Here is a 13,378-nt window from a genome sequence, read left to right as displayed (position 1 = left end):
TTTTACCGACATGCTTACCATTTTTGTTCTTCAGATTTGGGTCTGCTCCACTTTTCAGAAGCTTTAAGGCACACTGCTTATGAGCCCGGTAAGCTGCACAATGCAAGGGTGTATTTCCTAACTGATCCGAACAATTAACATCAGGAGGATTGGGCCTGTTGAGCTAACGAATGAAAAAATGCAATGCAGAATTACACATGAAAGATAGACTTCCTCCCATAAAACACATTAAGGTATAACTGCATGTTCAGGGGTGCCCTCAAACTATAGAAGCTGATGAACACCAGAGCTCTAGGAAGCTAGATGGTCAGGAACTTCTTGCTCACTAAACCAGCAAATCCATGTCACTCCCCATGTTTGTCCTCGAGGTGCCAGGAAAGCTCAGGCCCCACATTCCCGTGACCAGAGACACCACGCACTACACCAATGTCACCCCACCCACCCCTGGACATTAAGATTTCACTAAGATTTGCTCCCTTCTACCAGTCTTGTGATTCATACTTGGGACAGCAAAAATACAAACCAGTCTCCCATAGGCAGTCATTCAGAAGAGTTAAACTCATAAATGTTAAATGTATAAATGTTAAAGTTCTACGGAATTTGTTGTTCCCAAATGACTGCTTTAAAAACTTCTTTACATAGTCTCCATTTCACAAAGCTTAAAAAATGTTTGAGGCACTTTACTTGGAAACCAAAGAGGCCTTTTCAAATGAGTTGAAATAACTTTAAAGCAAATGGCAATGCTTCAGTCTTGAATTTAGAACAAATTTGGTTTCATGTTTAATGAGTCTATGCGGGAAATGGAAACTAGAAAGTAGGTCTCCAAAAGGAAAAAAAAAAATGGGTAAAGTTTTCAGTCTGTTCTAACATGATATAAATATTCCCAAGTATTGTCCCTTCTTTATATGTTACTTTCTAAAAGTGTAGCACACCTTTCAGAAATTGCTTATCAAAATTAGAGAAACTTGTTCCTTTATTGGATCCTACATATTGTTTCAATTTTAAATCGGCTTACTCTGGAAAAAATTATCCTTACATTAAGTATTTGCCTTGAAAACTCAGTTTCTTAATCCATCAGGTTTTCAGTAGGGGGTGGGGATGTAAATAAATTCAGAGAAAAATATAATCATTACAATGTATCCTGCTTAAACTATAATTATGCCAAGTGTTTTTAGATACTTAAGAATGTTTGTACTATTATTATAATCTCCAGTATTTTGGTCCCATAATTTGACTAAATTATGAAGTTAACATTAAGTTAAAATTTTCCTGAAAGGTAAAGAGTACACGTTGTTGTTGCTGTTTTACCAGAGCTATGAGTTCTGCTGTTCTGCCTTCTCTCGCTGCTGCCAAGAGTTCTTCTTCAAGCTTTCTTTGTTGAGTCCTTTCTACAGCTGTGAAAGGAAAGTACATGTTACTCTACTTCTAGTTAGATTCCTATAGCAAAATCATTACAAAGATGTATGAATAAAGCGATCTGGGGTAAAAAAGTCACAATGTTTTGTATTATAATTCAAATGCAGTTAAAGACTTTATTGTTATTCTCATTGCCTTACATTTCAGATAACAGAGTTCAAACTTCTTTCAGGTTCAAATGAATTTATGTTTTCAATTCAGAGGCCTTTAAGTATCTTACTACAATATCCATCACAAATAATTATGACTTACTTTTGCATGCTGAAATACTATTACATATCTGCCTTGGAAAGGTAGATATATTGGGGAGTAGCATTCATACCTTCCAGAACCTTAGAATCTGTGAAAAGTAACAATAAGAAATAGCACTGGTAGGAAGATGTACAAACCATATAAATAAGTAGATTTATATATACTTATATACTTTCACGTAAGATTTATTTTAACATATTTTATAGCACTTACTATACGCGAAGTGCTATTCAAAGCACTTTAAAAATAGCTTCCAGTTATAAAATAAGTCACAGAGATGAAAAAATATACCATATAGAGTCATTATTGTAATAACCTTATATGGTGACAGATAACTATACTTATCACGGTGAGCAATGTGTAACATATAAAATTGTCAAATCACTATGTTGTACACCTGAAACTAATATAACAGTGTATGTCAACTATACTTCAAAAGAAAATTTGGAAAAAATATATTAATTCATTAAATCCTCATAACTATGCTATGAAGTAGGTGTTACTATTATCCTGATCGTACAGATGAAGAAACTGAGGCACTAAGCAGTTAAGGAATTAAACCAAGGTCACACAGCTGGAAATAGAGGAGCTGGGATTTCAACTTGTGCAGGCTGGTTCCAGAGACCATGCTCTTATTACTACTCTAACCTGCTCCTTAAACCACACTTGGCAGGGAAAGAGAACAACAGGCAATCTGATTTCAGAGACTGGAATATGTAATAAGGTCTCTTTTTGCTAGATTTTAATTCTGTTCTGGCTTATAAAAAAGAAGCAATTTCATAGAAAGGCTCAGTAATCTCACTTCAAACATGCGCACAAAATCCTGGTGCCAAGGCTGCAAGGGAGTAACTACAAAAGGTTTCTCAGGTCTTCCTGGCCGAAGTCAAGTCATGAACAAAAAAGCAGGTTGGGGAGCCAAGGGACTGGGGAAACACTATCTTGAATATGGCAATAGCTGGAACTAGTTTAAAGAAATGACTAACATTCCTAATGTACCATTATCTTCTATTCTCACGTTTTTATTTCCACACCCAGACTCCCTCCCCATCTCAGAGGAAGGCACCCAAGCCTCTGCATAGGCTCTCAATGGCTCCAACTTTTGCTGGGGTTCACGCTCTTCAATGTTTCCTCTTACTGGTCCTCTGGCTACTGGACTGTGAGCTCTGAGAACAGTCACATCCCGATCCCTGTTGTACATGCCTCTACTATTACATGTACTACTCAGAGCTGTCATTTATCCCCTCAGTCATTCTTGCAGTCAGATACTGTTCTTACTCTTCTGTGTATCCTAGGCATTTATGACCGTGTCTGGCTCAATGCATATTTGGCCAATAAATATTTGGTGAATAATCAAATAAATGCTTAATCATGTTGGTTCTAGACTTTAGGGAAAGGAGGTGAAGGGCACCCTAGTGTTTCTTTCTACATTGCCTAGGTGCATAACTGAAGGAAAATGGGGATTTGGAGTTGAAAACCGTGCATATGTTCTTGTCCTGTGCTCATTAAGGACACTGAAAGATTATTGATCCAGCCAATGAAAAGGAAAAGTTCCAGTTGGGGAAGTGAGGCTTCTAGAGTGCGGGTAACATTCTGTTTCCTGATGTTTACATTGATGTGTTCTGTTTGTGAAAACAATGAGCTGTACATTAATGATGTATACTTTTATACATCTATTTTACACCTCAATAAGTGTTTTTAAAGGAAATATTCCATTCAAAAAATTATTTGTCCTATAAATTTTCATATGACAATAAACTATTTTTCTTTTGAATCTGTATCCAGAGTTAATAAGGATGCAGAGATCATGAAGTCTAACTCCATCCTAACAACACACTTATATACATGCAGAGGGTAAGTGAAATAGTAATATATTTGAAATGCAGGCAAGAACCTGGCAAATGTACTTCATTGACAAAAGAAAATCACCATTTTGCAATCTCCATAGTAATAAATGGTTCAAGGCAAGAATTATTAAGGTTAAAAATCAATGATTAAGAGATTTGGTTAAAAAAATAAAAATAAAAGATTATTGGTAAACTGGAAATTTACATTTTTCTTACCACAGATTATTACTTACAAAGGGAGGAAGTACCTTTACCGTGGACAATGTTAGTGCAGCCTTGGCACCAGGATTTTGTGCGCATGTTTGAAGTGAGATTACTGAGCCTTTCTATGAAATTGCTTCTTTTTTATAAGCCAGAACAGAATTAAAATCTAGCAAAAAGAGACCTTATTACATATTCCAGTCTCTGAAATCAGATTGCCTGCTGTTCTCTTTCCCTGCCAAGTGTGGTTTAAGAAGCAGGTTAGAGTAGTAATAAGAGCATGGTCTCTGGAACCAGCCTGCACAAGTTGAAATCCCAGCTCCTCTATTTCCAGCTGTGTGACCTTGGTTTAATTCCTTAACTGCTTAGTGCCTCAGTTTCTTCATCTGTACGATCAGGATAATAGTAACACCTACTTCATAGCATAGTTATGAGGATTTAATGAATTAATATATTTTTTCCAAATTTTTTTTTTGAAGTATAGTTGACATACACTGTTATATTAGTTTCAATCTGAGTTATGAGCGATAACATTACCAGTAATAGAACAAAATGACATCATGTATCCTAATGTGATGCACTGGTAAAGGATACCACCTCACCATTCCTGGCAAAAATGCATATCCTGAATCTCATTATATGAAAAGAAAAAAAAAAACCCAGACATTCTATAAATAATTCTACAATTGCCTTCCTCTTCAAAAAGGTCAAGATCATAAGGGCAAAGGCTAAGGAATTATTCAGATAAAGGAGACTAAAGTAATGTGACAACACTATGAGAGATTCTGGATTGGGGGAAAATTTCTACAAAGGACATTATTTGGGCAATTGACAAAAATCTGAATATAAACTATATTATAATAATGTTAAATTTTCTGAAATTGGTCACTATATTGTGATTATGTAAGAAGATATCCTTATTCTTAAAGGATACATACTGAAATACTTAGAGCTAAGGTATTACTGTCTATAAATTACTCCCAAATAGTTCTGCAAAAAATTAAAAGTAAATAAACAACATTAAATAATATATAAAAGGATAAGCCAGATGGGGCGAAATGTTAATGATTGGTGAGTCTAAGTGAAGGATTTATAAGTGCTTGTTGTACTATTCTTGAAACTCTCCTGTAGGTTAGAAATTTCTCAAAATAAAATCAAAGACAAATGGTATGTAGAAGAAGGTATTCCTCTCTAGTGCGTGACAAGTAGTCATCTACCCTTGTCCAAGTAACTCCAATCACATGAACTCACTACTCCTTGAAATGCAACCCAAGACATTACTACAATACACAAGACCCAAAAATTAACTCCTAGGCACTCTGTCATCTCGGGTCAACCTAGCTCTGGTCTGCCACAGATAAGATTACAATGTAACAGTTCTTTAGATACTTGAGTGTGATTTTGTTGTGAAAGTTCCTGTCTCTAGTGCATTACCCTACCATGTTGTTTCTGTTCTACCTATAGTCTTGGAGGGCTGTTAGATGCATTCCCTGAAGTCTGACCCATTTAAGGTGATATGCACAAATTATATCTGGCCAAGGTGATCTCATCAGAGCAGAATCAATTAAGTTTCTACTTCCATTTCCCAGGCTAGCACCTTATTAGCTGACAAATCATAATGTCTGTAAGTCAACTAAACCCTTGTCCTTAGTGGATTTGGGTTTTGGGGAGTCAGTAGAACATGTCTTTATGATCAGCCCCCACTAAATATCAACTTGTCAGGCTAAACTAACATTCCACTCTGTCAGGAAAACCTCAGTTTCAGGTTCTCATCTTGTTACAATTAAAACAACAGGACAATGGCGCCCCACTGGCTCAGTCAGCAGAGCATACAATTCTTCTTCTCAGGGTCATGAGTTTGAGCCCCATGTTGAGCGCAGAGATTACTTAAAATAATAAAATAAAATGACAGGAGATGGTCAAGAACAGGACCTCATCCTCCCACTTAGATCACAATATACTAAAGGGCAGGATCACATCTAATATGTGCAATCTCCCAAAAACATCACATAATACAGAGCCTTACAGAAGATGTTTTATGTTGATATGCTTATTCATTTTAAATGAAATGGTTTTATTTTAAAGCCAAGAGTGACTTAAGACAGTGACTTAAGGATGTCTAACAAGCAAACATCATTTTAATGGGAAAACGAGAATATTTTAGTTTTCAAGGACAACTGGAAAGTCGTAAAAAGATACTGGTTTTTACATAGTTAAAAATAATAATTAAATTGATGGGTATTAAAGAGGGCACGTACTGAATGGAGCCCTGGGCGTTATACGTAAACAATGAATCCTGGAACACTACATCAAAAAAAAATAATAATTAAGAAATAAATACCCTTTAGATACAAAATTATCTTGCCTTTCTCTGAATTGCAAAGCAAAGAAACACAAGATACATGCTTTTTATTATGAAGTAGAAAGTAAGAAATCTTTTCTAGCATAAAAATACTACCAAAATTAATTACAGCAAAGCTGTGGCCATTCAGAGGATAGCCTAACATATGAGAGTTTCCCAATGTAAGCATCAAAATATGTTTTATTCTATCTTAGAGAAACTGCTCTGAGTTACTGCAGATTCATATCTTATTTAACACAATTTAATATCTGAAGTTCCTAGCAATGATGCTGATCCATCAAGAAATTACTGTGGGCCATTGTACTTCAATGCAGTCATCAGGATAATGGAACTGGCCAGAACGGTCTTCCCCAACATCAAATAGCTCCCAATAGCTGTACCTCTCACGGCTTCTCTGTCCTGCACTTCATCATGATGCTTCTGCAGCCCACTAGCCATATTTCTTCTCATGTCTCTCATTTTCTACTTCTAATTTTGTTGAAGATTTGATCATACAACATTATGACAAGTTTTAAAAATCTGTTTAAGTTTTAAAGCTGTGAGGAAACTCAAAATAATTTTGTGTCTGATCAAGGACTCCAAGATCATATTATCTTTAGAGTATAAGTTCAATGTAGTCTATTTTGGCATCCCAGAAGCTATTTCTATTTATATTCTGGACCTTGCCTATCATTAAAGTAAATGATATTTATGTTAAGATCCATAATATTTACCTTCAAGCATGTTTCTGATTTCTTTGTCATAAGTGACTTCTTTTGCTGTCTGTCCACTCCCATTAACAACAGTAGCATCTGCATTATATTCTAAAAGAAGCATTACCAACTCCTAAAAAAGCAGAGAAACTGTTTTTAGCTATTAAACTAAGACTTTATTGTATTATAGCCCTTTTCCAAATTACTAATTACTATCAAGCTTCTATAACAGAAACAAGTACCATAGGAATCTGTGATTTAAGCACATCAGTTATGTGTACAGTAGGTGAATATAGTAAGGAACTACAGTAAACTCAATACAGCCCACACTTGTACAACACAGGTTTGAACACTGTAGGTCCACTTATATGCAGATTTTCTAAATAAATACAACACAGTACTGTTAAGTGTATTTTCTCTTATGATTTTCTTAGTAACACGGTCTTTTCTCTAGCTTCCTTTATTGTAAGGATAGAGTATATAATACATGTAACATACAAAATACGTGTTGATTAACTGTTTATGTTATTGGTAAGGCTTCCAGTCAACAGTAGGCTATTAGTAGTTAAGTTTTGGGGGAGCCAAAGTTACATGTAAATTTTCAACTGTGTGGGGCTCAGCGCCCCTCACCCGTGTCGTTCAAGGGTCGACTGTACTACAATTCAACTAACTGTAATAACTGATGATTGCCTAAACAATTGCCAATCCACAGTTAACAGAAACAACTTCTATAATTGATTTTTTAAGTAAATCATCTGTTTTACCAAATTGGTTCATGTAGTTAAACTAAATGTATAAGTTAATAAAGCCATTATTAAAATTATAGCTGATAATACATTTAACATTATTCCTACAATGCCTGTTTAAAAAAATCTAGGTCTGTTGGGGAAATTATTTTTTTTCAAAATCTGATTTAAGATATAGAACATCTTCTGATGTGATATAGACTGATAGGATATACCACCAAAAGAATGGTTTATAATGAAGCAAACGATTTCAAGTAAATATTCAACAAAGAAACTGTATCATTCATATTTACTCTAAGCAGTTAAATGCTTTTATAAATTTCAAGCTAATTGGTAATGTATGTAAGTCCAGTATCACTGGCGTGCAGTTCATTTATACAACTTAACAGGGCAGGAGAAATGCAGAAGAATGCAGATTTGCAGGAGATTATTAGAGATTTGATGTTTAAGTTTACTGGAATGTATAGCACTCAGGGACGGGACGGTGGTAACACGTCTGCTTTCGTTCTACATGAGGGCAAGATGAATGAAACACAGTGCTTTTCTGTCATGTTGATTGTGCACAGATACATAGGAAGTGATATCCTGTGTCATTACATGTTACGTTTTCCCATGAGTTACATATTTCCTTTGGGTCGAAAAATTTCCTATGTTCTTTCCAAAAATTTTTTTGTACTAAGAAATGCCTAAATACAATCTAAAAAATACATAAAGTAGAAAACAAAATACTCATTGTCCTAGTCACTATAAACATTTTGGTGTATTTCTTTCTAATTACTTTCCTATGCATTAGTTTGAGACTTTTTAATATGTATTCATTTTAGAGAGAGAGAAAGCACAAATGGGGGAAGGGGCAGAGGGAGAGAATCTTCAAGCACCCTGCTCAGTGTGGAGCCCGTCACAGGGCTCAATCTCACAACCCATGAGATTACCACAAGCCTAAACCAAGAGTCGGACACTTAACTAAGAATGAACCACCCAGGCACCCCTGAGGCTTTCTTTAAACATAATTTTATTCATATGACAGTTGCTTTTGTTATACCTTTTACCTAATATATCATGTATTTTCCACCATATTATATAGTATCTATGTAATAGTCTATATACTTTTCACAGCTGAATGTTATTCTATAAAATATATTACCACATTTAAGAATAGAAAAATGGTTAATATTTTAATAAAGTGAATTCTAATAAAACCTTAGCATTTGCTATCATCTTTAGGGTAGCACTTTTGGGAGAAATGTTTTCATACTAGTAAAGTAAAACAACACACAGAATGATAGAAAATATTTACAAATCATGTATCAGATAAAGGACCTGTATCCAGAAAAAGAACTTTTACAACTCAAAGAGACAGCCCAATTTATTTATTTATTTAATTTATTTATTTTTAAAGATTTTATTTATTTATTTGAGAGAGAGAGAATGAGAGACAGAGAGCACGAGAGGGAAGAGGGCAGAGGGAGAAGCAGACCCCCTGCTGAGCAGGGAGCCCGATGTGGGACTCGATCCTGGGACTCCAGGATCATGACCTGAGCCAAAGGCAGTCGCTTAACCAACTGAGCCACCCAGGCGCCCAAGACAGCCCAATTTAAAATTGGGCAAAGATAAAATGAACAATCAGAAAACAAAACTAAGAAAAACAATTCCATTTACAATGGCATCAAAAGAAATAAAATGCTTAGCAGTAAACTCAACTATGGAGGCAAAAGACTTGTACACAAACTATAAAACACGGCTGAAGGAAATTAAAAAATGGCGTAAGTGGGAAGACATCTAGTGCTCACAGACAGTAAGACTTAAGACTTAATATTAAGATGTGAACACCACCCAAAACAGTCTATAGATTTACTGCAATACCTATTAAATCCCCATGATACTTTTTCCAGAAATAGAAATCCCATCCTACAATTCATATGGACTCTCACCATCTCAAGAGACCCTGAAGAGCCAAACAGCATTAGGAGAAAAAAAAGTAAGTTGGAGATCTCACACAGCCTGATTTCAAAATTTACCTCAAACCTACAGTAATCAAAACTGTGGTGAGGGCCTAAAGACATAATCTGGATATGGACATTTTCCAAGTGTTTCATCTGTTAGATGAGGTATTAAATAGGTTGAGAAATAACATTCCTTAACTTAAATGTGCCATGTGGTACCAGACTAGAATAACCCTAATCTTTTTAAAGATTGTATTTATTTGACAGAGAGAGACACAGCAAGAGAGGGAACACAAGCAGGGGGAGAGGGAGAAGCAGGCTTCCTGCTGAGCAGGGAGCCCGATGTGGGGCTTGATCCCAGGACTCTGGGATCATGACCTGAGCCGAAGGCAGACGCTTAATGACTGAGCCACCCAGGCGCCCCAACCCTAATCATTTTTTAAGCAACTTTGAGATTTCATATGCTATACAATTTGCCCATCTAAAGTACACATCTTTTCGTTTATGTCCCTGCTGAGCAGGGAACCCAACGCACGGCTCGATCCAAAGGCCCTGGAATCATGACCTGAGCCGAAGGCAGACACCTTACCCGACTGAACCACCCAGGTGCCCCCAAAATCTAAATTTTTACTGAAAAATATCAACAGAAGTTCCTCTGAAAAATGATGCATGATTTCCTAAGATCATAATAAACTTAGAGCAAATATAAGGCTAGATTTATGTTTTAAAAAACAATTATTTCTAAACAAATGAAAGACATAATAATACCAGATAATTAACATTTACTATGTACCACTGTTCTAAAAGTTTTACTTTTATTAACTCATTTAAATTTTCACAAAAATCCTATATGGTAGGTACTATTATAACACCTCTTTTTAAAGATGGGAAATCTGAGGCACAGAGGTCATTATGTGCTATATACACTTATATGAAAACATCACGAAAAAGGTACAAAAACACACTACAAATTCAACAAAGTTCACTGTACAATGAAGCCTACAAGTCAGCAAGTCCTATTCATGCTTACTGAACCTCTACAAGTTTTGAGAAATGTCATTCTTAAACATGAATTGATAGCCAATTACAACTGGAGATTTGAGACCTGATCAGCACAAAGGACAAAGATCAAGACAGAAGGAAAAAAAAACTTGAGACAAAAACAAAGAAAACCTTAAAAAGAACTATAATGTCCTCAGAAAAAGGAGATATTTCCTTGTAAATGAGAAACGAAGGCTTCAAAAAGGGACATTCAGAAAAATAAAGGACCTTAAAAATTAACAGCAAATTAAATATTCAATAGAAAGATTGGAAGATGGATTTGAAGATATCTTTCAAAGAATGGGGGGTCAGGTTGAGATACCTAAGAGGGAATATAGGTGAAAAAAAGATAAAGGAATTAGAGAATCAGTCATGAAGGTCTTTTAACTGGTCACCTGGAATTCCAAAAAGATAAAACTGAATAGAAATGCACATGCACAGCCATGTGCAGATTTTTTTTTAAAGAAGCAACTCACAAAGTCTTAAAGATTTTTTTTTTTCTTTAAAAAAGATTTGAGAGAGAGCAAGAGCACGTGAGCACAAGTGGGAGGGACAGAGGGATAGAGAATTTCAAGCAGACTCCATGCTGAGCCACGCTGAGTGGGGTTCAATCCCACCACCCATGAGATCATGACCTGAGCCAAAACCAAGAGTTGGATGCTCAACCAACTGAGCCACCCAGTCGCCCCTTAAAGATTGCTAAGATGTGCTAAACATTAACCGCTACATGTAAGGCACAGACACATGATCAACGTAACTGAACACTTAGGTACCACACGGTCTCTGAAATTGCCACAAGAAAAGCCTGTTTCATAAATTAACTGGGACTTGCAAATTCCACGTGGGATTTAGAAAGCTACAAAATGCATCATATCCCCTTCTAATTTAAAAAAAGAGGAAAAAACAGATAACCTACAAAACGATTACTTTGTCTGAACCCAGAGAACTGAGATGGCATAGCAACCAACCACAGGCATATCATGTTTTATTGGACTTCGCAGATCTTTTTCTTTGTTTTTGTTTTTTTGTTTAACACAAGTTGAAGGTTCATGGCAATCCTGCATCCAAGTCCATCAGAACCATTTTTCCAACAGCACTAACTTACTTTATGTTTCTGTGTTATATTTTGCTAATTCTCGCTTTATTTCAAACCTTTTCATTATTATTATATTTGATCAGGTTTGGGGCACCATGAACCATGCCCACAGAAGAAAGCAAACTTATCAATAAATGTTGGGTGTGCTCTGACTGCTCCAGTGACCAGCCATTCCCCATCTTTGTCTCCTGGGGCCTCCCTAGTCCCTGAGACACAATATTGAATTTAGGCCAATTAGTAACTCTACGATGACCTCTAAATGTTCATTCAAGTGAAAGAAAGAGTCACACATCTCTCGCTTTAAATCAAAAGTCAGAAATGATTAAATTTAGTGAGGAAGGCATGTCCACAGCTGAGGCAGGCTGAAAGCCAGGCTCTCGGGCCTAACAGCCAAGTTGTGAGAACAAGGAAAAGTTCTTGAAGGAAATTGTTACTCCAATGAATACAGAGTGATAAGAAAGTGAAACAGCCTTATTGCTGAGATGGAGAAAGTTTGAGTGGTTTGAATAGAAGACCAAACCAAAGCCTTAATTCCCTTAAGCCAAAGCCTAATCCAGACTCTCTCCAATTCTGTGAAGGTTGAGAGAGGTGAGGAAGCTGCAGGAGAAAATTCTGATGCTAGCAGAGGATGGTTTAAGGAAAGAAGCCGCCTCCATGACATCAAAGTGCAAGATGAAGCAGCAAGTGCTGATGGAAAAGCTGCAGCCAGTGATCCAGAAGCTCTAAGATCATTAATGAGGGTGGTTGCACTAAACAACTAATTTCTAATCTAGATGAAATAGCCTTATTTTGGAAGAAGATGCCATCTAGACTTTCACAGCTAGAAAGAAGTCAATGTCTGGCTTCAAAGCTTCAAAGGACAGGCTGCCTCTCCTGTTAGGGGCTACTGCAGCTGGTGACTTTAAGTGAAGCCAATGTTCATTTACCATTCTGAAAATCCTAGGGCCCTTAAGAATTATGTTAAATCTGCTCTGCCTGTGCTCTAGAAATGGAACAACAAAGCCTAGATGACACTACGTCTGTTTACAAATGGTTGACTAAATATTTTAAGCCCACTGAGCTTAAATATTTGAGAGACACTACTCAGAAAAAAAGATTCCTTTCAAATGGTTGACTAAATATTTTAAGCCCACTGAGCTTAAATATTTGAGACCCACTGCTCAGAAAAAAAGATTCCTTTCAAAATATTATTGCTCATTGACAATGCACCTGGTTACCCAAGAGCTTTGAGGAGGATGTACAATGAAACTGAGGTTGTTTTCATGCCTGATAACACAACATCTATTCAGTCCATGGATCAAGGAGTAATTTCAACTTTCAGGTCTTAGGACTTAAAAAATACATTTCATAAGGCCATAGCTGCCACAGTGATTCCTTTCATTGATCTGAGCAGAGTAAATTGAAAACCTTCTGAAAAGGGCTCACCATTCTAGATGCCATTAAGAACATTTGCGATTCAAAAGAAGCAGCCAAAATACTAGCAACAGTAATATGAGTTTGGAAGAAGGTGATTCCAGCCTTCATGGCTGACTTTGAGGGGTTCCAGACTTCAGTGGAGGAAGTCCCTGCAGATGTGGTGGAAACAGCAAGAGAACCAGCATTAGAAGTGGAGTCTGAAGATGTGACTGAATTGCTTCAAGCTCGTGATAGAATTTTCACAGGTGAAGAGTTTCTTCTTATGGATGAGCAAAGAGAGTGGTTTCTTGAGATGGAATCTACTCCTGGGGAAGATGCTGTAAAGATTGTTGAAATAACAAAAGGTCTAGAATATTAAACTTAATGAGG

At 36.3% G+C, this 13,378-nt stretch overlaps 1 protein-coding gene across 5 annotated transcripts in view; it reads right to left on the bottom strand.

Annotated features, from left to right (window-relative positions):
- The window catches only part of OSBPL1A (oxysterol binding protein like 1A), a 220,197-nt gene that overhangs the window by 168,873 nt on the left and 37,946 nt on the right, over positions 1 to 13,378 (bottom strand). For 3 of the 5 annotated variants that reach the window (XM_078060491.1, XM_078060494.1, XM_078060492.1), the window contains exons 5-8: positions 6,789 to 6,900; positions 1,739 to 1,756; positions 1,309 to 1,394; positions 19 to 163 (exon numbers count right to left, since the gene is read on the bottom strand). In XM_078060491.1, coding sequence (XP_077916617.1) covers positions 19 to 163; positions 1,309 to 1,394; positions 1,739 to 1,756; positions 6,789 to 6,900 — 361 coding nt within the window. The remainder of the gene's footprint in view (positions 1 to 18; positions 164 to 1,308; positions 1,395 to 1,738; positions 1,757 to 6,788; positions 6,901 to 13,378) is intronic. The other 2 variants (XM_078060493.1, XM_078060495.1) reach the window with 1 other exon arrangement.

The sequence above is a fragment of the Halichoerus grypus genome, chromosome 13, assembly GCF_964656455.1.
Source record: "Halichoerus grypus chromosome 13, mHalGry1.hap1.1, whole genome shotgun sequence".
In the NCBI taxonomy this organism is placed as follows: Eukaryota; Metazoa; Chordata; class Mammalia; order Carnivora; family Phocidae; genus Halichoerus; species Halichoerus grypus.
The sequence above is the reverse complement of the archived record's forward strand: the minus strand, read 5'-3'. Positions and strand labels throughout refer to the sequence as shown.